Raw genomic sequence first — 27,681 nt, 5'->3', positions numbered from 1 at the left:
AACTTGAATACGGGGAAGCATTAAAATTTATGAACCTCCAGAACTTTTTTTTTCTGTAGCAGGAACTCCTTTGCATATTAGGCCACACACCCCCTGATGTAGCCAATCCTCCAAGAGCTTCCAGTAGGCCCTGTACGAAGAGCCCTGTAAGCTCTTGGAGGATTGGCTACATGGGGGGGGGTGTAGCCTAATATGCAAAGGAGTTCCTGACACAAAAATGGCCCTGTGAACCTCCCTCTATAATCATAACTTGAGTTATGTAGTGTGTTATGTTCCATTCCGTTCCATGCAACTAAAAGGAGACTGGGAAGTTACTCCTGTATAAGCAACTTCATGACAAAGCCATTGAGAATCAAAATATGATGCAACTGGCCTTTCGGGAAAACTGAGATACAGGAAGTGTGTGGGATGCCTTAGGGCCCAGGTTCAATCCCACCATTGCCAGGACAAGGAGCCCAGGTGCTGGGGAAAAAATGTTTCTCTCTCTCTCTCAAGCCCCTTCAGATGAGCTGTCAGAGGGGATGACAGTGACCTTAAAGAAGCCAATGGTCTGACTCTATCCAAGTGTCTTCGTATATTAACTCTCACTTTAACCGTCCAGTTTATCCATCATTCCAGTATCCCAAATCACAAGCAGAGACAGCTTCAAGAGGGAATTAGATCAACATATGGATCAGAGGTCCATCGGTGGCGATTAGCCACAAAGTCTAGAAGGACCATTCTGTCTGGGGCAGTGATACTCCATATCCTTGGTGCTTGGGGAGGGGCAAAAGTGGGAGGGATTTTGGAGTTCTGGCACCACTGATGGACCTCGGCTAAAATGAATAAAGTGAATTTTAATGGGGATAAATGTAACATTCTGCATTTAGGTAGCATCATTATAGGATGGGGGGAGACTTGTTTTGGCAGCAGTAAGTGTGAAAAGGATCTAGGGGTCTTAGTAGACCAGGGGTGGCCAAACTGCAGCTCAGGAGCCACATGTGGCTCTTTCACACATATTGTGCGGCTCTCGGAAGCCCCCACTGTCCCATTGGCCAGCTTGGGGAAGGCATTTAAAGTCTCTTTAAATCACTTTGCCAAGCCAGGTAGAGACTTGGAGAATGCATTTAAAGTTGTTTTCTTTCCACTCTCTCTCCTCCTCCCCATATCTGTTTGCCTCCTTTCCTCCCTGTGGCTCCTGAACAGCTGATGTTCATGACTTGCAGCTCTCAAACGTTTATCCTATGTGGCTCTTAGGTTAAGCAAGTTTGGCCACCCCTGTAGTAGACCATACACCAAACATGAATCAACAGTGTGATGCAATAGCAAAAAAAGCAAATGAAATTTTGAGCTGTATCAACAGAAGTGCAGTGTCCAGATCATGTGAAGTGATGGTATCACTTTACTCTGCTCTTGTTAGCCCTCACCTAGAGTACTCTGTTCAGTTTTGGGCACCACAATTTAAGAAGGATATAAACAAGCTGGAATGTGTCCAGGGGAGGGCAACGGAGATGGTGAGGGGTCTGCAGACCAGGTCCTATGAGGACAGGCTGGGTGAGTGGGCGTCAACGTGGCAGATGAGGTTCAATGTGGCCAAGTGCAAAGTAATGCACAATGGGGCCAAGAATCCCAGCTACAAATACAAGTTGATGGGGTGTGAACTGGCAGAGACTGACCAAGAGAGAGATCTTGGGGTCGTGGTAGATAACTCACTGAAAATGTCAAGACAGTGTGTGATTGCAATCAAAAAAGGCCAATGCCATGCTGGGAATTATTAGGAAGGGAATTGAAAACAAATCAGCCAGTATCATAATGCCCCCGTATAAATCGATGGTGCGGTCTCATTTGAAATACTGTGTACAATTCTGGTCACCGCACCTCAAAAAGGATATTATAGCATTGGAAAAAGTCCAGAAAAGGGCAACTAGAATGATTAAAGGGTTGGAACACTTTCCCTATGAAGAAAGGTGAAAACGCTTGGGGCTCTTTAGCTTGGAGAAATGTCGACTGCGGGGTGAGATGATAGAGGTTTACAAGATTATGCATGGGACAGAGAAGGTAGTCCCGCAGTCGACATTATACTCTATTGAGGTTCCTCTTGTCCATAAACCTTATTATTCCCCCAAATCTCCAGGAATTTCCCAACCCAGAGTTGGCTACCCTAGTTATGGTAGATGAAGGGCTGCCAGTGAAAAAGGTCTGTTCTTTATTTTACCCCTCCAGTGTCTGACGAAATGCAGTCATGCGTCAAACTTCCCTATCCTCATAATCAGTTACTAAAGCCAATGCACTGGAAATTTCCCTTTGCCATGGGTAATGTTTTTTTAAATGTCATTTTGGCAACAGTTGCCACCACAGCACAAGGATATTTAACAGGGGTGTCAAACTCATGTTATGAGGGCCAGATCTGACATTAATGAGAGTTTGTCTGGCCAGGCCACGTGTGTTCCTATTTAAGATTAGGTAGCAGAGATATAAACTTTCTAAATGATGCAGACAAATACAATTAAAGGGTTTTTTATATTAAAATAAAACATGCTTAAAATATTAGTACACATTGGTCTTAAAGGTGCTTTCTTTATATTTCTCTCATGGGATCTAGGGAACTGGGCAAAGGAAGCTCTGGCTCTTTCCTTCCTTCCCCAAGGGACCAGGAGGGGGAGGAGCCTCAACCAATAGAAGGAAGACAGGCTTGGCTCAGTAGCTCTGTTGTATAATTGAGAGAGCCTGGCAAAGCAAGCTCTGTCTCTCCCCACCCCTTCCTCCCCAAGGGAGGAGCCTCACTCAATGGAGAAAACAGAGGCTTTGCTCTGTAGCCCCTGTGTGATTGAGCAAGCCTGGCAAAATAACCCGTAATGCAGAAGGGAGCAAGAGAGAGGGAGCAGATGACAGTCAGCTGTTCAGAGGCCTGATGGGAGCCCTCCAGGGACCTGATTCGGCCCGCGGGCCACATGTTCGACACCCCTGATCTACAATGTGACACTGAAGCTGAACTGTAGCAATAATTTTGTGGCTGGCTCCACCCCCTGTGGCAGCCATTTTGTCGCTGCACCCACCATGCCATATAGGAATCCCAAATGTGCCCACAGGCTCATGATGTTTTTGGGACTTCTGATTCTTTCAACTGGAAATGCCAGGAGTTGAACCTGGGATCATACGCCTGCCAAGCGGATGCTCCACCACTGAGCTGTGGCCCCTGCTGCCCTTACAACGAGACGCCTGCTGAGCTAGAGCGGACAGGTGCCCAAAGCGATCAAAATTAACGCAACGCACTTCCGAAGACCGAAGGAACTGGCAGCTGCTAAAGACGAAAGCGTCTGCAAGAAAGCCCTCCGGGGAACAGAGGTAATAGTTACTCACCGCCAGGACCTTTCTTTTTATTTTTCTTGGTCTTCTTCCTCTTTGAAAGTTCGGCAAATGCTTCGGCTGCTTTTTGAAGTTTGGTGACAAAGTATTCAATATCGTCCAAGATGTGGTTTAGGATTTGCTACAGCAAAGACCGACACACACATATGTATACATGAGTACAGAAATGTCAAGGTCTTCACTCAAATTTCAGCAGGGTTAGTCATTCAAATAAAATTAGAAAACGCCCAGGAGACGAGCAGAACAGTCACACAGGGAAATGACACGCACTAAAATGAATAAGGCTGAAAATTCCCATACCGTTTGAGCCGATATTTTATTCTTTTTTTTCCCTAAGTAATCATCATTAAAAAGCTCTTAGTCAAAATGGGATACTATTAAAATCCGGGACGCAACCTAGCATTACTTCGGCTTGTTCATTCTCCAGTGCAAAAACCAGACTCAAGGTAATTCTGTCCATGGTGCTACCGAGAATTACTCCCCTCTGCCCAGATAACTTTGTCTTCAAATCCTTGGCTATTACTGCTATAGTTCCAGCTATTCATGGTTGGCATTCAGGGTTCTTAAGAACATAAGAATAGGGGTGTACATTCAGTTTATCTGAACAACAATAAAAAGCACCCTTTAAAAATACCTTACCAGTATTTTTCAGGGAATTTAAGCCAAAAAGAAATTGGAATTTCTTTTCAGCTCCCAATACACCTGAGCCCAAATAAAAGTCGATATTATTCAGCTTTTATTTGAGCACAGCTTGGAGAAGGCATTTAAAGACATCAGTCTCTTTAATGGAGTGGGGGGAAATTTGGGTTTCCCAATACTTCCTACATCTTAATATCCTATCAGTACTGGGATTCTGGGACATTGGGAAATACCAATATTTTACTGGTTCAATATATTTGAACCCAAAAAATACCAAAGTTTTTTTGCACATACCTACATAAGAACATATGAGAAGCCATCTTGGAGCAGGCTCAGAGTTCTTTTTCTAGCAGGAGCTCCTCTGCATATTAGGCCACTCCCGCTGATGTAGCCAATTCTCCTGGAGCTTACAGTAGGCCCTGTATTAAGAGCGCTCTAAGCTCTTGGAGGATTGGCTACATCAGGGGGGCATGGCCTAATATGCAGAGGAGCTCCTGCTAGAAAAAGAGCCCTAATCAGGCCAATAGCCCATCCAGTCCAACTTTCTGTTCACACAGTGGCCAAAACCCAGGTGCTATCAGGAGGTCCACCAACAGGGCCGGAACTCCAAAATCCCTCTCAGTTGTCCCCTGAGCACCAAGATACTGAGTATCACTGCTCCAGATGGCGTTCCATCTATACTTTGTGGCTTATAGCCACTGATGGACCTCTGCTCCATACATTTATCTAGGGCTTTTTTTGTAGCAGGAACTCCTTTGCATATTAGGCCACATAATCCCTGATGTTCCAAGAGCTTACAGTAGGCCCTGTAATAAGAGCCCTTGGAGGATTGGCTACATCGTGGGGGTGTGGCCTGATATGCAAAGGAGTTCCTGCTACAAAAAAAGCCCTGCATTCATCTAACGCCCACTTGAAGCTGTCTATGCTTGTAGCAACCACCACTTCCTGTGGCAGTGAATTCCACGTGTTAATTACTCTTTTTCTTACACTTTGGAGTACAAGAAGCTATTTGAATCGCTTGAATTCAAGAATTTTTGGCATTTAGTATGAGAGGCAAAGAAAGGCTTAAGATAGATCAAGATTTTATGGTATGGGTAAAGGAAGATCTGAAGCATGAGCCTGTATTTTGGCTATGGTAGACTATTTTGACCAAGACTAGGCTTGAATAAATCCTGACCTGCATACTCCAGGCTAGTCCAATCTTGCCGGATCTCGGAAGCTAGACAGGGTCTCCCTTGGCTAGTATTTGGATGGGAGTCCTATAAGGAATACCAGGTTTATGACACAGAGGCAGACAACAGCAAGCCACCTCTGAATGTCTCCTCCCTTGAAAACCCTATAGGGTCTCCATACATACATCAGCTGTGACTTAATGGCAAAAAAAAGAAGCTTGAATAGAGAACTTCATATAGATACCTAGTGTTAACTCTGCTCTACTGACACTTTGAGAGATACACAAGTAATAAAAAGGTAAAGGTAGTCCCCTGTGCAAGCTCCAGTTGTTTCCAACTCTGGGGTGACGTCACATGACGACGTTTTCATGGCAGACTTTTTACGGGGTGCTTTGCCATTGCCTTCCCCGGTCATCTAAACTTCCCCCCCAGCAAGCTGGGGACTCATTTTACCGATCTCGGAAGGATGGAAGGCTGAGTCAACCTTGAGCTGGCTACCTGAACCCAGCTTCCACTGGGATCGAACTCAGGTCGTGAGCAGAGAGCTTGGACTGCAGTGCTGCAGCTTTACCACTCTGAGCCACGGGGTAATAAAGCTATATTAATAATGGAAGGATTCAGGAAGATGTCTTAACAAAGGTACCAGGACTGTAGAATATACAGGACCATGCATAGGATGCATTATCTGTTTGTTGCATTATTATCTTGCTCTCACTGCATTGTTTTCTATTTACATGACTGCATTTTCTTCATTGTTTAACACAGGGTGCCGGATCTGACATAAATCAAGACTTAGATTAGAGGCCTGGTCCACGTGCCTCCATCCTCAGAAATAAGATTGATGGCAACCACCTGCAAGGTCTTTTCTGTGGTGGTGCCCAAATTGCAGGATGTCTTCCACTATTTTGCACGATGCTTCTTCTGTCAGCTTTTCTCTTGAAAGCTATTTTTTTTAAAGGCCATTTTGCTAGTGAATTTTGTTTTGGCTGAGTTTTATGTCCACTATACATAATTTTTTTGTCTTGCTTACTCTCCATGTTCTTAGCACATTGTTTTCCCCTCTGCTTTGTTATCCTTTTTAATTGCAAATTGAATTCTTCGAAGTTGCTTCACATGTTGTTGGAGAAGCAACAAATCAGTATTTTAAACAAACAGGGACAAACAAATTGCTACTGCAATCTAAGATGCAAAATACCCCTTAAGGAATATAACTGCAAGGGCGTTCGGTCTCTGTGAATTTGCTTCCATGTTACAGGATTGCTGGATAGGCGGTCTCTCACTGTTTACTTAGCAAAAACAGCCATTCAAAACCAAACCAGGTTTCAGCAACGCAAGAGATTTAAATACAGCTCTGCTTCTACTCACAATGTCTCTGTCAATTCTGGCTGTCACCATTTCAGCTGTTTCTTCGTGTTCATGGAACTGCCTGGATTTTTCATCTAAGAGAAAGGAAAACATGCAAAGTTACCCAGGGCAGCAATGCAAACAATTAAATGCATCCAACCACCATCTTGTACAATACCACAAAAAGAAGGAATAACCTGTCTAAAAACCTCTGCTAAATGCAGTGTGTGGCAAGAAACATGAGATTTACCATACAGAATCATCACTAAGTTACATTTCATCTCCCATCTTCAAAGAAGAATCCCTCTCCCAAAATACCAGAATTTAAGAATATCCAATGAAGATGAGTGGCAGTAGATTCAAGAGGACAAAAGGAAACACTGTTTTACACAGGGAGTGATTCAAATGTGGAATCTGCTACCAGAGGATGTAGTGATGGCCACAAGAATAAGCTTCAAAAGAGGGTTAGATAGATTCATGGGAGATAAGTCTATCAGTGGCTACTACACATGGTGACTTAGGGAAACCTACACATTCAGAGGCACTAAGCCTCTAAATCCCAGTGCCAGGAGGCAACATCAGGGGAAGGCTTCAGCCTCTATGCCCCTGTTGTTGGTTCTCCAGAGGAACTGATTGGCCACTGTGTGAGGCAGGACACTGGACTTGATGGACCACTGGTCTGATCCAGCAGGGCTCTTCTGATGTTCTTAGGATGCTGGACTAGGTGGACCACTGGTCTGATCCAGCAGGACTATTCTTATGTTCTGAGGATGCTGGACTAGATGGACCACTGGTCTGAGCCAGCAGGGCTCTTCTTGTGTTTTTAGAATGCTGGACTAGATGGACCACTGGTCTGATTCAGCAGGGGTCTTCTGATGTTCTTGGGTGCTGGACTAGATGGACCACTGGTCTAATCCAGGGGGACTCTTCTGATGTTCTTAGGATGCTGGACTAGATGGACCACTGGTCTAATCCAGGAGGGCTCTTCTGATGTTCTTAGGATGCTGGACTAGCTGGATCACTGGTCTAATCCAGGAGGGCTCTTCTGATGTTCTTAGGATGCTGGACTAGATGGACCACTGGTCTAATCCAGGAGGGCTCTTCTGATGTTCTTAGGATGCTGGACTAGCTGGATCACTGGTCTGAGCCAGCAGGACTCTTCTTTTGTTCTTAGGATGCTGGACTAGATGGACCACTGTACTGATCTAACAGGACTCTTCTTATGTACTACAGAGATACCAAAAAAAACTCGTAGATTTGGTAACAGCCCTGTAGTCATCCTGGCTCTGTAACAGCTATCTATTTTAGCCTCGAAAACTCCATGAATGTTGATAGTGCACTTCCCATCTCCAGAGGTCATATGATACATATTGGCAGTTTGAAAGAAAAGGAAAGAACCAGTTCCACTCCCAGTACTTTGTTGCCTGTTCACCTGAAAGTAATTATAAACATCACCAATGACCACCCAAGTAACTGGTTACGAGCCTGCAGAGTCCATTCATGCATATCCAGAGATCTATGCTTGCTATATCCCAAATGGGTATCCCATTGCCCATTGTGAATGTGTGAAGCAAGGCCTACTGAAATTTCAAAAGCCAGAGAAGTCTAACTTAATGAGATCATTCCCTAGTGGTTGGGGTGTGTGGGGCTTCATACCTCCCCCCCCCCCCTGCCAATCCTCCTCTACTGCCGGCTGAACCAGAACAAATCACAGGACATAAATGATGGAGTGCAGAAAATGCGCATTTGCTCAATTTAGATCAGATTAGTTTTTGGTAGCAGAAACTCCTTTGCATATTAGGCCACACACCCGATGTAGCCAATCCTCCAAGAGCTTACAGGGCTCTTGGTACAGGGCCTATTGTAAGATCCAGGAGAATTGGCTACATCAGGAGGGTGTAGCCTAATATGCAAAGGTAGGACCTTTTTTGTAGCAGGAACTCCTTTGCATATTAGGCCACACTCCCTTAAATAGCCAATCCTCCAAGAGCTTACAGGACTCTTAATTCAGGGCCTACTGTAAGCTCTTGGAGGACTGGTGACATCAGGCAGGTGTGGCTTAATATGCAAAGAAGCTCTTGCTACAACCCCCCCCCCCCACCCCGATCTAGGTAATTCACACAGGAAACAGAATTTGGATGGTTTAGGTGAGGAATTTACTTTTAAAAAATGCAGAGCCCCCATGGCTCTTGACCCCTCACTAGAAGGTTTATCACAGATTAGACAGGCAGCAAGATGCAGCTGGGAGTTGTCCCCCCTCCCCCTCCGTCCAGTCTGTGACCATGGGCTTGGCAGGCATAACACACGGCATTGTTCCTTGACGTGAAAGGCTATCGCAGAGTCGCAGAAACACTCACAATCTCCTTGTTCAGCTGCCCAAGCGGACCAGGCTGCCACCCGGCTTCTGACGTCCACCTGCGTGACGGTACCTGGGGGAACGGGAGCCGGCGCTTTGGGGGGTGGAGGAATAGCGCTGTCAGCTTTGGAAATCATCCTAGGAAGCAGACAAAACAAGCCGAGACTGGACCAAAGGAAGAATAACCTTTTCCTTCCCGCTAATGATTTATTAAGAAGGAAGAAAAGAAATGCCTCGCATGCCAAAGCTTCAGGCGTCTGTCATCTCTCACTCTGCGGGAAGCGCATTCAACGCACGTGGCAAGGTGCCTCGTAAATATAATATAAATATGCTAGCAGAAGAGCAGCTTTTATAGCAAACAGAATATTATCTATTTTCAAACTCTAAGCAGCAGCGCTAGGAACCTCATGCAATCATGTATCTCAAAATACAAACAAAAATACACAGTTAAGAAGGAATGAGATGAAATAATGCATGTTCTCCTGTAAGAAATTTTAACAACAGAACAGCCCCTCACACACACACACAGATCCAAGAGGGCAGCCATGTTGGTCTGAAGCGGTAGAACAAAGTAGGAGTCAAGTTTCACCTTTAAAGACCAACAAAGTTTTATTCAGAATGTAAGCTTTCGTGTGCTCGAAGCACCTGTCATCAGACGAGGAATTTGATGAAGTGTGCTTAGAGCACACGAAAGCTTACATTCTAAATAAAACTTCGTTGGTCTTAAAGGTGCAACTTGACTCCTATTTTTTTATACACACACACATAAAACTCCAGTGAATAGCAAAGATAACATTTCATTAAGATGCGGAAAAAGAAGAAACCTGGAAAAACTGACAAATGTTATTTACTTAAAAGGAACTAGAAGCCCATACAGAAAGAGACCGAGGGACAAAACAGAAATCTGTGGGTGCCAGTGGAAGAGAGCACTTTTGGGGGGTTTCTAACATCTCTACCAGAGCCAGCCCTAGACTGTCTGGCACCCTAGAGGCAAGGCTAACTTCTGGCACTCCCCCCCCCGCCCCCCGCACTGATAACACCACCAAGTTACATGGGGGTGCCCAATTTGACACTCCCAGAAGCCTGGCGCCCTAGGCAATCACCTAGTTTGCCCAGTGGCAGGGCTGGCCCTGATCTCTACGCATTGTCCGTGGACACAAGTTTTACCTGAGTGTTTCGAGTCTCCTCTTTGGTTTCACCCCTTTGCAGTCGCTGATTGCACTTTCAATATCTTCATGGATAAAGTTAGCCTAAGAAGAAGCAATGAAATAGACAAAGGAAGTCAGAAACACCTTCAGGAACTTACCTAGGGCACTCTTGCTCAGGGAAAGACAATTTAGCTCATTGGCTAAGTAAGGGGTCACCAACTTAATTGGCACACAGCTGCCTACCAATAAAACCAACAACTGAGCAAGGAAAGGTAACCTTGCTGCTTTTATCAACAACTCAGAAGAAGTGTTAGTTTTTTATATCCCACTTTTCTCTACCCTAAGGAGGCTCAAAGTGGCTTACAATCACATTCCTCTCCCCACAACAGGCACCTTGTGAGGCAGGTGGGGCTGAGAGAGTCCTAAGGGAACTGTGACTGACCCAAGGTCACCCAGTAGGCTACATGTTGAGGAAGAGTGGGGAATCAAACCTGGTTCTCCAGATTAGAGTCCTCCGCTCTTAACCGTTATACCAGACTGGCTCTCACTTCTTAAGGTGGGGCATCTACTCACTTCTTAAGATGGGTCATTTCAGGAATCAGCTGCTGACTGAGGCCCTCAAGCAAAGGTAGGTCAATTATGGCCCAAGAGCCACCTTTGGTCCATGAGGACTTTTCACCAGCCCTAAAGCTACTGAGCCCTGACCTAGATAGCCTACGCTAACCTATTCTCATTAGATCTCAGAAGCTAAGCAGAATTGGCCCTGGCTAGTGCCTAGATGGAGGTCCCTAAGGAAGTCCAGGATTGTTACGCAGAAGTAAGCAACGGCAAACCAACTCTGAACATCCGTTGCCTTGAAAATCCCGTAACAGGTTGGCATATGTTGGCTGTAATATGACAGCCTTTTCTACCACTGTCAAACCTATTGAACTGTTTGTCCGGATTGTCAGCCTGATGGACAGCAGCCTCAGCTACTGGGCTAATGCATCCTGAATATTCTTATACACAGGGCTTTTTTTGTAGCAGGAACTCCTTTGCCTATTAGGCCACACCACTCTTATGTAGCCAATCCTCCAAAAGCTTACAGTAGGCCCTGTAAGAAGATCTTGGAGGATTGGCTACAAAAGAGGGGTGTGGCCTAAAATGCAAAGCAGTTCCTGCTACAAAAAAGCCCTTCTTATACAGCTCAGAGGGCATTAAAGAGAAGGGGAGCCACATCTGGATCTATATGCTTTTGAGGGATCTGGGTTGGGACGATGGTTCTTCCTGGTTTCCAGAAGTGCTGCCCAATTCAGAGTCTTCACAAGTGGCAGAAACCCAGATGTGGCATTGGGCTGGAAAAAACCCTACCTACCTGTACTCTAAGAACGACTCCACACGCTACTACCCACTCATATATCTACCATACCATACAAACCTTTAATGGCATAACAAGCGCAAATGAGAATACACAGAATGTAAAAAATTTAAAAGCTGGAGATAAAATCAAAAAGAAATGGAGATTACATATGCATCCATACATGGTCAGATTTAAATTTAAGAATGTCAGCCAAAAATTTTGCCACAGCCTCAGTAACCTCCCACTCGGTATCATTCAGTATATAATGGCAGGGTGGCAGAGTAGACAAATCTGGGGACAAAGAAAGCTCGCAAAATAGTTCTTTTGGAGATTATGATATATGGAACAATCAAGCAATACTGAGTCAGGAATATTCGCACCACAGGAATAGAGTCTTTCATATAAAGGTACTCAATATCTCCCCTGTAAAACTTTGGAGGGGAATACGTTTAATCTAGCCAACATGAATGCCCTGTGATGACTTGGAATGGTTAAGTCTGATAAATAATGGGCATTTTATCACAAAAAAACACTGAGACCTAAGGATGCTGGGGAGCAGATATAAAGGTCTGTTGGGCACAGATTTCATTTCCTCCAACTCCAACAGTCAGTTTAACACATCTGAAGATATATGACTCATCAGATATAAGAACTGCTATACCCAACTGGTTAAGTCAACTGCTTAATAGTCAACTGCTATCCCCAACTGGTTAAGTTTGGACATATGACCTGCTGACCAGGATGAGATATATGGATCTCTTTTCAGACAATCAAGAAGGCTGTTAGGATCCGTTTTAAAATTAATTTTAAGCCAGAATTTAAATGTTGCAATCCATCCAAATTCTGCTTTTCCTCACAGAGCTCTATTATACAACACGCACATCGCTCAGGGCTCAAAAGCTGCTTACATGGTAGCCACCTCAAAATGATAGTTATAAAAGCAGTGGAGAATATTTGTGGGCACGGGATGGCAAGAAATCAAATGCTGTTCAGGCAGGGGTTACCGGCCCCTCAGCAAATAAACGTTATTCCGCGCACACCAAATGCTCCCCTTCCGAGTAAATATAAAACAGCTGCTCTGAAAAGGGGTGAAGAGAACCTGCCAATGTTAGTCAGTGTTCTTCACACTTCCCTGGAAGCCAAAACTATCACATACTCAGCCAAGACTTTCACAGTCAGGCAAAAAAGAAAGAGTCATGTTCTGAAGGCCACTTCTTACTCAAGGCTTTTAAAAAGCATCGTTCTACGCTGCTTAGTGAAAGCAGGATGTGGAAGAAGATTCTGAGAATTGTGGATTTCGGGCCTTCTCTCATTAGCAGTTGATATCAGTATATGTCAGACTTTCCTTTTTTGGAGAACAATTTTGTATCAGTTACGCTGCTCAGGAACCACCTGCACACAGTGAAAGATTTGGGGGTATGATCTAACGCAGGGGTCTCCAGCCTTTTTGAGTCTGTGGGCACCTTTGGAATTCTGAAACGGAGTGGTGGGTGCAGCCAGAAAATGGCTGCCACAAGAGGCAGAGCCAGCCACAAAATGGCTGCCATAGTTTACCCTTCAGTCACCAAGTGACTGCTGCCAAAGCAGTATTTTTAAAAATCAATCAGGCCAATCAAATCTCTGATGGGCAGTTAGAAGCACTGCTGGGCAAAACTCCTACCTGGCCCTATGAAAGGTCTAAAGGTAAGACAATCCTCTTTTGAAACCTTTATATCTTTTCCTTTAAAAATATGACAAGAGGGCAGGGAGTCTGCAAACCCAAGCGGAGGTGAAATCTCCCTTTTTTCAACTGAGTCAGACCACTGGTTGATCAGAGTCTGTCTTGTCTACTTAGAGTAGCAGTGCCTCTCCGTGGACTTAGGTAGAAGACTTTTACATCATCTGCTACCCAATCCTTTTAATTAGAGATGCCAGGAATTTAATTTGGGACCTCCAGCTGGCAAAGCAGATGCTCTGAACCACAGTCCCATTGCTTTCCAAGCTGTAGCTATGAGGATACACAATTTTCCCTCTGATCAAAGCCTGTGATTTGTGATCCTTCCTTTTTTCCATCCTCAAAGGAACCGGCCAGGCCTCTTGAGCTGCTCGGTTACCTTCCAAGAATTGAGGATGTGCTCTATAAGAGGCCCAATGGTCACCAACTTCACCTTACAAAGAAAGGATCAGTAGAGGTGGGCCAGCTGTCATACAGGAGAAGAATGTGTCTTCCATTATTGTTCATCTCACTGAAGAAAGCCTGGAGAAGGGGCCTCTGGAACACACAGTTCAAAAGCCATCCGGTGACATCACTAGGAAGTTCTGTTAGCTAGCTCATAACCATGCCTAGGAGGAAACGCACTAAGAGATTTCCAGCGGTGGGACTGAGTTTCTGCAAGGAGCTGCCGCGAGTCTTCCTTGGTGACCTACGGATCTGATGTCAAAAAGACCAGTTCATACATGAGCCCATGTGGACATTCCTCATACAACAGAATGGAAGGAGAAGACAGTGGACACTATGAAATTTATACCTCACTGAAGTCCCTCCCCTCCCTAAACCCTGCCCTCTTCAAGCTCCGCCCCCAAAATCTTCCAGTATTTTGCAACCCAGAGTTGGTAATTCTAGTTGTTGGGAAGTGTTTAAAAGCCCCCGCCTCATCGTTGCTGGAAACGGAATATGGGGGAACCAAAGGAGCCACGGAACTGATCCAAGAAGGCTGTTTTTTTGTGTTAGAATGAAACTAAAGGTATACAAGCTGACACATTCATATTAATGAAATGGCTTGAAAGGAGGATGAGGAAGTTGACACTCAGATTATGATCTCCTCATGTATTGTAGCCCTGACATATTCTTGGCTTCCTTTCTCCTGTTCTCAGAAGAGATTTTGGCAGTCATACTGATCAGTCCGACTCCTGTTCTCAGAAGAGATTTTGGCAGTCATACTGATCAGTCCGACTTTTCTTATTACCAGCACTGGAATAGAGCCAACTGCTGTTTATTTGCAACAGACTGGACTGTGTGATGTATATAAAGAGGATGTAATAGTAAGGCTGTAATAACTGCAAGAGGAAGTGAACTCTCCATTAATTTATTTGCTAAGGCTTAACGCAACAGAGTGAATGGCCCAAAACATGATGCCGATATAATCCCGGACGATTTCGTGAATGCTCAAAAATTTAACATTGTACTGGTAAAAACTGACTGCCGTCTAAATAAAATAGTCAACATTTGCTGTGGAATAGTGACATAGCCAATGCTCAGACTTACAAAGCTCAAAGTTTGTCAGCCTTGGGGGTTGTAATGCTTCCTTGCAGTTATGAAGGGGATATCAGTTAGTTAGAAATGTTTTATCCTGCCTCTCCAGGGAACCAGCCTGAGGTGGCTTACAAAATAAATCATTAAACATTAAAAGTTAGTAATTAAAAGCCATAATTTAAAAACCCAGCCACAGCATTAAAAAATTAGACCACCAAGAGAGCCCAGTTTGGTGTAGTGGTTAAGTGTGCGGACTCTTATCTGGGAGAACCGAGTTTGATTCCCCACTCCTCCACTTGCAGCTGCTGGAATGGCCTTGGGTTAGCCATAACTATCGCAGGAGTTGTCCTTGAAAGGGCAGCTGCTTGTGAGAGCCTTGGGTCAGCCATAGCTCTGACAGAGGTTGTCTGTAAAAGGGTAGCTGCTGTGAGAGCCCGCTCAGCCCCACCCACCTCACAGGGTGTCTGTTGTGGGGGAGGAAGTTAGAGGAGATTGTGAGCCACTCTGAGACTCTGAGATTCAGAGTGGAGGGCGGGATATAAATCCAATATCATCATCATCATCTTCTTCTTCTTCTTCTTAGAATAACAGTTTTCAGACTAAAAGCCCATTATACAACTGGTGTTTAAAAAGATCAGTCCCTTAATTAAAAGCCTGGGTGAACTTGAGGCATATTGACCTTGTGCTAAGAGAAAACAACGTAGGTGTCAGGTGAGTTTAAAGAGAAAAGTATTTCATAAGCAAGTTGTCACTACTGAAACAACCCTGTTATAATCTTAACTTCTTTGATTTTAATCTGAGCTAAAAAAGAGCTTCTCCCTTCACTCCATCTCCTCCAAACTCTATATTTCTTTGCTTCCTTGGTGTCTACAGCATGCACAAAACACGGGAGGGGGGGAGGGAAGGAGACCTATTTTCCACCCTCCATTCCTACCACGGGTTCAACAAGAGGGAGGGAGACTGAGAAACCTCCCTCCCCCTTCACTACTGAAGCACACCAAAAGGGATTAAGAAGGGCCACATTAGCATGAACAATTTTAGAAGTCTGAGGGGGAAAGTCCACCCTTTGAATTGAGTAAAACACAAAAGAGATGCATGTGAAGAAGTAAGCTCTGATTCACAAAAGCTCAAATTGGAATGATTTTTCTTAGTCTTCAAGATGTTACTGGAGTTCTGCTTTATTTGACTTCAGAAATTTAATCCAGCTACCCCTCGGGAATTATAACGGCTGGCCAGGCCCAACATGGCAACCAGTAGGAGACTGGAGAGAAGGGATATGGGAGAGTGGTCATTGGTAAAACCATATTCCTAGAGAGGACCTGACATCACTTCTGGGAGAAAACCAGAAGTGATGCCAGGTCCTCTCTAGGAATATCATTTTGCCAATGACCACTCTCCCATATCCCTTCTCTCCAGTCTCCCACTGATTTTCCCCCAGAAGTGTCATTACATCATAGGCCCGGCAGCCATTTTTAAATTTTACTTTTCAAAATAGTGCCTGGAAACAGAAACAGCCTCAACCCCAATCGGAAAACTGGGCACTCTAGGAATTACCTTTGAACTGAGTCTGGGAAAGTTTACCAGTCTCTCAAATGATGAAATAAATATTTGTCCCCACCTGGGGGACAATAATCAATAAGTCGGTAAAAAAAAAACATTCAGGTTTCTGTCAACATTCACTGGTGTACCTGAGCTTTTGGACCTTCCATAAAATGTATCAAGGACTGTCAGTATTAATCAAATGTTCTCACTCATTTTACGTTACATTTTATGCATCAATCATGAGAAAAACAAATCAAGAACCAGGTGGGCAGCCGTGTTGGTCTAAAGCAATAGAACAAAGTAGAAATCCAGTAGCGCCTTTAAGACCAACAAAGTTTTATTTAAAATGTAAGCTTTCGCATGCATGCATACTTCTTCAGACAAGAGAGCCAGTTTGGTGTAGTGGTTAAGTGTATGGACTCTTTTCTGGAAGAACCGGGTTTGATTCTCCACTCCTCCACTTGCAGCTGCTGGAATGGCCTTGGGTCAGCTATAGCTCTCATAGGAGTTGTCCTTGAAAGGGCAGCTGCAGTAAGAGCTCTCTCAGCCCCACCTACCTTATAGGGTATCTGTTGTGGGGGGGCAGTAAAGGAGATTGTGACCGCTCTGAGATTCAAAGTGTAGGGTGGGATATAAATTCAATCCAATATCTTCAATGGAATGGAGTACAGTGAGCAGAGCTACTTATAGCTGGTGGGCAGTGGTTAAGAATGCAAAGCAATACAAAGTTAGAATCCAATGGCAAAATAACATAATTAACAAATTGAAAGACCATTTGGTCTGGATAGCATTTGTGTGGGAAACCAATAAGAGGGAATAAAAGTTGCCTGTTAATTGCTCTATTGCTACAAGTCTGGGATAAACAAAGGACATGTTTTTCCTAGTTACGTTCCTGTGTAACATGCATTACAAACATCATTCTATGCATCATAAACATCATTCTAGTTTGCCATTAGAAAAAAAAAAGAATACATTAAAATATAACGAAAATGGGTTTAATTTAATTAAGAACCAAACAGTAGCAATTCCAGCTCTTTCTCCCTTCGTGAGGAGCATCTTATTCAGGGGAAAAGGAGGATGTCACATTTTATGACCCTCAAATTGATTCCATGCGACAGGGTAGCCCAGCACCACGGATCTGGGGGACAGTGCCCCAGCTGCGTAATTTCATTTGCCAGACATCTTATAGCTCACAGGAAATGAACTACGTGTGGGTGTAGCTCCAGCTTTTCAAGTGGGAAGGGTCAATTCACAGTTTATTCTTGCGGGATGTACAACTGGTAAGGCTTTTTTCATAGCAAACGCGTGGGAATACAAAGGGGAAACACATCTCTTAGGCAGACAGTGACAGATGACAGATGCGCACCAGACAAAATATGACGAGGTGCGGCTCCCTGCCCTATATCCGTTCAGTATTTATAGATGTGTGCCTTCCCGTCATGCTGAGCCTCATTCACAGACGTGAAAAAGCGTGTGAACACGCAGCAAATGGAACAGCTGTGTTACAGCAAAGTGTGAACTAGTTCTAAGGGGAAGCTAGGAGAGGGAACACTGTTTGTTGCAATGGCCTCATCGGCTTTAAGCGTAAATTTAAAGTGGGGGGGGGGAGACGACTGCTGTGACCCCTGGGTGCTCAACTGCTTTATGATTCCCCAAGCTTTCAAACAACCAGGTTGGATTACAGTCAGTAATTTATCAAACCGATATTTGATTGATTACTGAAACCACCAAGAATTCGGGAGCCAGGGTTGGCATTTACCAAAAACGCCATTGATCAGTGGCAAATGTTTTCTTCCTGGATTTGCATGAGTCAAGAGCATCTCTGCAGATTAGCAAAATGAATGAGAGGGCCGGTGCTTCGTAGTGGGTTAGAGCACTGGACTAGGACAGGAAGATGATTTCAGCCCGCCCCCTTGGCAATGAGATTCCCTTGGATGATCTTGGGCTTTTCTTCAGAGAGATTGTAAGAGGAGGTGAATACGAGGTGAAACTCAGTAACGCAAAGCACAGCTTGCATCTATGAGGAGAACTGTAAGTCGTTCATGCACTGGGAATGAATGTTATCAACCTTGGAGGGAGATTTACAAGTTCCCTTTTGCATATTACCTCGTAAGTATAAAACGGTGTGACTTGCATGATGGATTCCCTCTGTAAGCGCTCCTTAAAGGCAAAGGTAGTCCTGTGCAAGCACCGAGTTATTACCGATCCATGCGGTGATGTCACATCAGGACATTTTCTTGGCAGACTTTTTACGGGGTGGTTTGCCATTGCCTTCCCCAGTCATCTACACTTTACCCCCAGCAAACTGGGTACTAGGCTGCCAAGCCCCCAGTCCAGGCAGGGGTTCCGCTGCCTGGGAGGTTCCCAACCCACCAGCCCACATTGGGCCGGCAGGGGGGACCTCCCCCAACATCGCTGGTGTGATGATGTCACCCGGAAGTGATGTCATCGCGCTGGCGACGTTGCGTGGTGACTGCTCTAGACGATTCCAGGAAAACTCTATGGTTTCCCCAGATGCTCTAGGATCTGGGAGGGAAAACTCTACGGTACAAGTCCCCGCCGGGGCTAAAAGATACTTGGCTACCCTACTGGGTACTCATTTTACAAACCTCAGAAGGATGGAAGGCTGAGTCAATCTTGAGCTGGCTACCTGAAACCCAAATAAAGCAGAACACAGTAGAAGATTCCAAACAAAACGATAAAGCAACTGTGTAGCCAAAACAAATCACTCAGTATCTTAAACAAGTTTACTTGAAAAACTTTCTATACAAAAGTGTCCTATGCAGTTCAAAGTGCCAAAAGGCACCACGTAAATAGTCTTGGAAGTCCAAAAACTTGTAAAAAAGACTTTTGAGCGTTTGCCTTGAGCGTGGGCCACTGTAGAAATGTTTTCCTAAATGCAGTACAGAGAAGGATGTTTTCATTGATTTGCTCTTGAAAAAGCTGGAACTGCCTTCAGTCGGTTGTTCGAAACACACAGCAAGCCAAGTCGATGAACGCGTTGAGAGCTTCTTCACATTTATCTTCATGCTTCGGAAGGAGGAGAGGAAGGAGAAGGAGTGCTGCGGTACGCCCTATCACAGGCATCCTCTGAACACATTTCCACCGTTCTGTTCATGTTTGAAACAGCCTCGGTTTGACCACCCCTTAGTGGTTTTTTACAAGTTTTTGGACTTCAAGACTATTTATGTGGTGCCTTTTGGCACTTTGAACCGCATAGGACACTTTTGTATAGAAAGTTTTTCAAGTAAACTTGTTTAAGATACTGAGTGATTTGTTTTGGCTACACAGTTGCTTTATCGTTTTGTTTGGCTACCTGAAACCAGCTTCCGCCGGGATCGAACTCAGGCCGTGAACAGAGCTTGGACTGCAGGGCTCACGTTAAGCGCTCCTTAGTAACACTTAAAGCGGCCCCAGAGAATTGTGCTTCATGGGCTGCAGATCTACAGAATACCCCAGTGGCACAGGGTCCAGTTCTACTGCTGGTGACCAAGCAGGTTTTCCTGAAATGACTGTACGGGAGACAAGGAAATCCCTGCCCTTGGGATGAAGAACTCACCTAGCTTGCAGTAAATGTCACAAAATGGCATATCAAGATGGGTTGCCATGTTAGTCTGTCTGTAGCAGTGGAAAAGAGCAAGAGAAATGAGCAGTGACTCACAAAAGCTCATACCCTGTCACAACTTTTGTTAGTCTTTAAGGTGCTACTGGCCTTTTTTTTTTTTTTTGTATTCTTATATTGTGTGCATGAGTGCGCGCGCGCACTTGGAAGTCATGGTGACCTCTGGCAACTGATCTCTACTGGGGGCACGAAGGATATTCAGAGAGATGGCTGAATGAAGCCTGCCCCCACCTCCCAACTGCTGGTATTCCAAGGAGGTCTCCCATTCAAGTACTTGCCAGAGCTGACCCTGCCAGTTTGGTGTAGTGGTGAAGTGTGCGGACTCTTATCTGGGAGAACCGGGTTTGATTCCCCACTCCTCCACTTGCACCTGCTGGAATGGCCTTGGGTCAGCCATAGCTCTCGTGGGAGTTGTAGGAGTTGTCCTTGAAAGGGCAGCTTCTGGGAGAGCCCTCTCAGCCCCACCTACCTCACAGGGTGTCTGTTGTGGGGGGAGAAGATATAGGAGATTGTAAGCCGCTCTGAGTCTCTGATTCAGAGAGAAGGGCAGGGTATAAATCTGCAGTCGTCTTCTTCTGGGATCTGACAAGATCAGGCTTGCCTGGGCTATCAAGGTCAGGGCATGCTATTGGACTCTTGATCTTTTCTACAGCTACAAAACGACAAATATGCATTATAACTCAACATTACAGAACTATGACATTACAGAACAATCCCTGGAACATAACCTGCTCTGCTCGCTTAATATTTGGGAACAACTGAGCCTGATGGTCTTTTTGGAAAGAGAATTCCCAAGCAAGCTGACACAGAAGAGGAAGACTAGCTTCTAAGATAACCAGAACTGTATCAGAAGACAGTGGTCTTGGGAGCAGCGTTTGTCTCCGTGATCTCAGATTTTGTAATACAAAACTGTGACTGATTTCCCACTAGCCTTATGCCGCTCTCACGCTCCTCTTCTCAGTGGGGCTTCCGTCGGATTTCACACTATCTGCCCCGTGGCTGCAACTTTTTCGTGCGGCAAACAGAAACTGGTTTTTAGAGGCTCTTGTTTGCTGCGCGAAAGAGGTGGAGCGAGTTGCAGCCCCCAGGGCAGATAGTGTGAAATCCGATGGAAGACCTGCTGAGAAGAGGATAGTGAGAGCTGCATAAAGCTAGTGGGAAATCGGTTTCTGTTTCTTCAGGATCCCTTGAAAACGCCCAGTCTGAAGCAATTTTCCCACATCCAAATAAAGCTGAAAATATCTAAATGAATTAGCCTTTAGACCCATTCGTTTATGGATGCTAATTCAAGGATCTACTTCTGCAGCAATGCATGATGGGATTATACATCCCCTCATTATTGCCATAACGCAAGTACAGAAGGGAAAGAAGAAATGCTCTCTCACTAGTCACATCTTTTATTTACAGTTCTGATTTCAAAATTGGCAATTATTCATCAGCCTGGGTTAAAACTGCATCATATGATTTACTGATGACACAAAAGACAGTCAATGTATTCCTTCTGATAAGTGATAAAACAATGCCTTCCCCATTCGGTTGCATCGCTACCAGTTACGTCACGAAAGGTAAAGGTAGTCCCCTGTACAAGCACCAGTTGCTTCCGACTGGGGTGACATCGCATCTCGACATTTCTACAGCAGACTTTTTTACAGGGTGGTTTGCCATTGCCTTCCCCAGTCATCTACGCTTCAGTCCCCAGCAAGCTGGGTCCTCATTTGACCGACCTCGGAAGGATGGAAGGCTGAGTGAACCTCGAGCCGGCTACCTGAAAACCCAGCTTCGAATTCAGGTCGTGAGCAGAGAGTTTGGATTGCAGTATTGCGGCGCTACCACTCTGCAACACGGGGCTGTTCTGTGTCACTACTTAACTGTGAAACGTGGAGAACAAGTAAGTGGTTTATTTGATGAACTGGTTGAAAAATAACGAGAAACAAGAGGACTTCTGCTTTGAAGCATTATTGCCTTCTGTTGGAAATAGGAACCCCTAGGTGGGTGCAGTTTTAAGACCAGGTGGGACAGAGATGTAATTAGAGATGCCAGCCTCCAAGTGGGACCTGGGGGATCCCCTGGAATTACAGCTCATCTCCATACTACAGAGATCAGTTTCCCTTGGAGAAAAGGGATGGTTTGGAGAGTGAACAGTGTGGCATAGTACCCAATGAAGCCCCTGTCCTCCGCAAGCTTCATCCCGAAACCTCCAGGAGTTCCCCAGTCTGATTCTGGAAACCCCACCCCTCCATCCTTCACCTTTGGCCAGGTGAGATCTGACAACTTTATATAAGGCTCCTGGTTGGAAAACAATAATTCCTACAAGCCCTTCTACTGCCATCAGTATCAAACATAGCAGAAAACTATCTGTAGCCAGGGGTAGAATTTTAACAGGAGCTCCTTTGCATATTAGGCCACACCACCCTGACGTAGCCAATCCTCCAACAGCTTACAAAAAAAGAGCTTTGCAAGCTCTTGGAGGATTGGCTACGTCAGGGGGTGTGGCCTAATATGCAAGGGAGCTCCTGCTAGAATTCTACCCCGTCTATAACACTGAGGCAGGTGATAAGGAAAAAAACAACAACAGGTAAGACACAGAAATCAGATCAGCCAAAAAGCACTCACTATGAACAGCAAGAGGGCATTAAAGGTAAAAGGAGAGTAACCAAATACATTGTGTTATGCATTCTTGGAGAAGTCGCCTGACTCTTTTCCACCTGCCTGGTCTTGACTGCTAGTATTAGAAAGATGGCAGGTATTCCCCTCCAAGCTAAGCTTCCAGAGGCAACCGAGCGTAAACCAACACATTAGACTGCACGGAACTCGGGTGCACCCAGCAATTTTTTATCTTCTTATATAAAACAAAAAACAAACCCAGAATGTGAAGTCCCAAGCATCGGAGTTTCTGCCTTTGCCTTACCTCCCCCCCTGCCCTCCGCCACCAGAATAGCATAACTTTATTGGAATTTTTTCCCCAAAAAAGATAACAAAACTACATATGGAAACAATACACTGGAGAAAAATAATACAAAATAGCTTTTAAAAAGTATTTTGCATAGCACGTTAAAATAGGTATTAGGAACCAATATATCCAGTAAGACACACATGTGAAAAAAAAGCCCAAATAAGAAAACAGAACCCCTAAGAAGAGTAATGATAGAATATGGTCACAAGTAGTGGTGCATACAAAAAAAAACAACTGAAAAGATTGAGAAGAACAAGAAGGGAAGAGGAGGAAGAGGAGAAGGTGAATCAGATAAGAAGAATTGATTTCGCCATAGAGGACGGCCAAGGGGTGTTAGGCAGATCAGAGATGTAAGTGAGGAAAGGAAACCAAAGGGGTTCGGAGTTGTAATCAAAAGCACCAGTCTCTCTTTCATGAATGATGGAGGAAATTTTATTTAATAGGCAAAAAGTAGAAGCTTTAGTGCCTTTGCCTTACCTTAACCTCATCACATTGGAAAAGATGAAGATCAGCTTTGCTCTGGGCTGGCTCTTTGCAAACTAAGGCAAGGATGGAATCGTAGCTGCAGGAGTTCATCACAGCCTGGCAGTGTTGAATGGTGCTCAGGGGGAAATTCTCCAGTTCGTTCTGTAGAGAGATTTGGGAGGGACGGGGAAGGGGGGGGGAGAGGAAATCCATCAATTACTAGTTAACGTCACTGCATCAAAGCCTCAACGCATTGATGCTGCAGAAGCTCAGTGGGGATTATACGGAGTCAAAAAAACAACTGTCTGTACACGTGCCTTCTCGGTTGTGGCCCCCGCCCTGTGGAACGGCCTCCCTGGGAAGGTCACGAGACTCTGCACTCTCATGGCTTTCCCCAAACTATGCAAAATTGAATTATGCAAGAAGGCTTTCCTATGGAGGCAACAGATTTGCACTGCACTAAATGATTCAGGAAGTCACTTAGAAAAATTATTTTATCAGCCTATACTATCTGAAACTAGAATCCTACTACGGACTTTTGTGTCCTTTAATGTCATGTTAATACGTATGTTTTGCTTCAGACCTGTTTCTAGACATCTGGTTGGTTCTACAACCCTAATCCCATTGCATTGTTTACTGAATGTTCCATTCTGTTGACCGAAAATATATGTGTTCAGTGAACATATGAAGCTGCCTTATACTGTCTCAGACTCTCAGTCCATTAATGGCAGTATTGTCTACTCAGACTGGCAGCGGCTCTCCAGGGTCTCAAACTGAGATTTTTCATGCCTATTTGTCTCGACCCTTTTTAGTTGGAGATGCCAGGAATTGAACCTAGGACCTTCTGCTTACCAAGCAGATGCTCTACCACTGAGCCACCATCCCTGTATTGATGCATTCTGTGTAATCTACCTTCAGCTCAAATGAGAAATAAAAACAAATCAGTTCTCGAATATGTGAAACCCTGGCATTTAAACGAAACTTTTGGCATTTTTTATTTAAATTCCATTATGACTTTTCTCTTCTCCCTTTGGAAAATAAGGCAGCAGTACGAAGGGCCTTTGTACCTTGGATTCTAGATCCACCAGACTGACGGCTTTATCATCCACTTGGAGAATCATATCTTGTGTCCACACCTTGCCTTTGGCGTCGAGGAGTTTCAGTTTCCTTACCCCGTCATCTACCGTGATCATGGCCTCTTTCCGATCCAAAACAAAAGTGGTCAGGTGCTGGAAGACAAGGCGGTTTGCGGCAAACAAGACCAGATTAAAGACACATCTTTTTAAAAGGAAGAGCTGAGAGCATTTGTGAGGGCTCTGCTTCAATTCCGCAGGGCCTGTAAAACAGAGCTCTTTCGCCAGGCTTTCATCTGAGACGGTGGACGTCACTTGTTACCGGACTCCCCCCTTCATTCCATCCCTGTGCTATGGGACCTGCTGGACCTGGACAATAGGCCATGTCTGTGACACAGAATTTGCAATTTTAGTTTCTACTGTTACTCTGTAATTTAGATTTTATATATTTCAAATTGGTTTTTAACTGTTGATTGTTTTTATGATGTAACCCAACCTGAGCCTGTTCTACAGGAAAAAAGGTAAAGGTAGTCTCCTATGCAAGCACCAGTCGTTTTCAACTCTGGGGTGATGTTGCTTTCACAATGTTTTCACGGCAGACTTTTTACGGGGTAGTTTGCCATTGCCTTCCCCAGTCATCTACACTTTCCCCCCAGCAAGCTGGGTACTCATTTTACCATCCTCGGAAGGATGGAAGGCTGAGTCGACCTGGAGCTGGCTACCTGAACCAGCTTCCGCTGGGATCGAACTCAGGTCGTGAGCAGAGGACTCCGACTGCAGCACTGCAGCTTTACCACTCTGTGCCACGGGGCTCTGTTCTATAGAAAGGGTGGGATAAAAATCGAATGAAACAAGCAAATAAATAAAAGGGTGCTTTTAAAAAAAAAATCACTTCTTAAAGATGTCTTTGAGGTGGCTTAGTAACAAACAAACGAAAACACCCAGTACTTCTGAATGCATTTGTTGTCTGTATTTAACTCTTAGCCGCTTCTCAGCCAGGAATTATGTTGTCAAAGAGACTAAATATACATGATCCATAAAGATGCCATTATTCTGAGATGCCATAAAGAGCAGCTAAATCATCTGAGAATGCAGTCAATAAATAATGAGATGGAGTAAATGAATGTCTAGGCATGATCAATCCTTCTTTAAAATATAGATGGCCATCTGCCTAAACTAAAGGAGTGAATCAGCTAAGGATGGCCTGATTATTTTTTCCTTATGACTTTTTAAAACAATATGTTACTGAGGTTGTTACAAGTTAGAGGAGAAAATCAGCACAAAGGGAGACAGGCTATTCAGCCGCCTTCTCTTATTCTATTTTGCCATCACAACCCCCACATTATTTTTACCTGCCAAGAGGAAAAAGTATAGGTACTTCAGTTGCTGGGGAGGAGAGGCAATTATTAGCAAGAGAATGGCACGAAGGAAAGCAGTTAACTATACCCTTGGCAATCTTTTAGAAAAAGCAGGAATATAATCATAATAGTACACATATCATGTGGTTTCCACCACAGTTAAGCCTCTCAAGGAGGAAATTCCATGGATGAGGGGGCCACAACTGCAAAGGTTCTGCAGCTGGTTACAACACTCCATTTCTCAGATATTGGGGGCCATCCTTCTTAGGAAGGAATAAGAAGACATTCCTTCATAACAGAATCATAGGGTTGGGAGGGATCCCCAGGGTCATCTAGTCCAACCCCCTGCACAATGCAGGAAATTCTCAAATACTTCCCCCTAAATTCACAGGATCCGCATTGCTGTCAGATGGCCATCTAGCCTCTGTTTAAAAACCTCCAAGGAAGGAGAACCCACCACCTTCTGAGGAAGCCTGTTCCACTGAGGAACCGCTCTGTCAGGAAGTTCTTTCTAATGTTGAGCTGGAAACTTTTTTGATGTAATTTCAGCCCGCTGGTTCTGGTCCTACCTTCTGGGGCAACAAAAAACAATTCTGTACCATCCTCTATATGACAGCCTTTCAAGTACTTGAAGATGGTGATAATAATCCAAGGCCAGGCAATTTCAGTCTTTAAAGGCCCAAAGAAATATGGCATCCTTAACTGTGTGGAAACTAGCTTGTTTCTTACACTGTTCTGATAAAAAGGTAACTCCTCAAAAAGGCCCTGTTGTTACTTTGGGCAGACACTTAAACCAAGATGGAATGCCAAAAGCCTCTCAATCACCCCCAAGCACCTTTCCATTGTTTTTCACCAGTTTTAACCTCTTAACTTTTTCTTGATATTTTGAAAACTGAGGGGTTCTCTCATGGTTTGTGTCCTCATTTGAGGAGGTTCTCAGGGAGAGAACCTCCTCAAATGAGGCCACAAACCTTGTTGCAAAAACAATGCCAAAGCCCTGTTTGAATCGGTGTTAAAAAATGCTTCAGGAACCTTAACGCTGAGAGCACAGTGGCGCTAGTTAGAGAGGAAAAGCTTCCAGTTATTCCAGCGTCTGCTTTTGGCATCTGGATTGAGGAGACTGACAACTATGGTGTTAAATGCAGTGTTTTCTCCTCCTCTGAAATGTTTTCCAAATGGGGCTGCGGTCAGCAGCAGTCCAACTCCTCGTTCTTTTTGCATCAAGACCAGAAGGTAAAACAATTACATACAATGGGAACCCATCAGGGTTTTCATAACGGTCCAGAATGTAATAGTTTTAATTAATGCATTAATTATTCAATGAAAGCTGTAAATAAAGGGCTAGCATGATATTTTACAGTTTTAGATACCCTGTTCCTTTAAAAAAAGAGCCATCAGAAGACACGTAAAGATATAGCAGCAGAGAACAACTCAACCAGCCAGTGTCATAAACCTGGCCAAACCAGAAGGTTATTCTCTGATTTCCCCAGCAATTAAATAAAGAAGATACAAAGTCGTGTCTTCTCTGAGGCCCTTAAAATGCAAAGGGTCAGACATGGAACCTTGGGGGCAATACTTCAGAGACCAGTATAGGGTCCATTTGCCCATTCCATCCTCACAACCACCATTTTCAGCAGGGCAGGAATCTGAACCTAATACTTCCTTGCTTAAGTATGACATACTCTCCGCTATGCTACACTAATTCAACACACTGTAGAAAGCTGATACACCAGAAACAAGAGAAGAAGTTCCTGAAGCTTGTTAAGCCTGTGAGAACTTTGGGAATTTTGAGAACAAGCAGTCAGTGAGTAGAAAACAAAATGGCTGCCACATAGGTCTGTCAGCTTTGGGTTGAGAAATACCTGGAGATTTTGGGTGTGGAGCCTGTGAAAGGTGGGTTTTGGGGAGTAGAGGGACTTCAGTAGGGCTTAATACCCCAGAATTCAGCCTCCAAAAGCCATTTTCTCTACTAGAATGGATCTCTAGACTAGAGATCAGTTGTAATAGCAGGAGATCTCCAGACCCCACCTGGAGGCTGATAACCTTATTGCCATAGGAACTGGGGACAAAAACAAAATATTGGGCTGCTCCAA

At 44.5% G+C, this 27,681-nt stretch overlaps 1 protein-coding gene across 4 annotated transcripts in view; it reads right to left on the bottom strand.

Moving 5' to 3' along the window:
- Window positions 1–27,681, bottom strand: part of EPS8 (epidermal growth factor receptor pathway substrate 8) — a 119,976-nt gene that overhangs the window by 62,986 nt on the left and 29,309 nt on the right. For all 4 annotated transcript variants that reach the window (XM_060245877.1, XM_060245879.1, XM_060245880.1 and 1 more), the window contains exons 4-9: window positions 24,225–24,386; window positions 23,170–23,319; window positions 10,024–10,106; window positions 8,858–8,994; window positions 6,522–6,595; window positions 3,340–3,466 (exon numbers count right to left, since the gene is read on the bottom strand). In XM_060245877.1, coding sequence (XP_060101860.1) covers window positions 3,340–3,466; window positions 6,522–6,595; window positions 8,858–8,994; window positions 10,024–10,106; window positions 23,170–23,319; window positions 24,225–24,386 — 733 coding nt within the window. The remainder of the gene's footprint in view (window positions 1–3,339; window positions 3,467–6,521; window positions 6,596–8,857; window positions 8,995–10,023; window positions 10,107–23,169; window positions 23,320–24,224; window positions 24,387–27,681) is intronic.

The sequence above is a fragment of the Heteronotia binoei genome, chromosome 8, assembly GCF_032191835.1.
Source record: "Heteronotia binoei isolate CCM8104 ecotype False Entrance Well chromosome 8, APGP_CSIRO_Hbin_v1, whole genome shotgun sequence".
NCBI lineage: Eukaryota > Metazoa > Chordata > Lepidosauria > Squamata > Gekkonidae > Heteronotia > Heteronotia binoei.
This window is presented reverse-complemented; position numbering and strand designations above follow the sequence as displayed.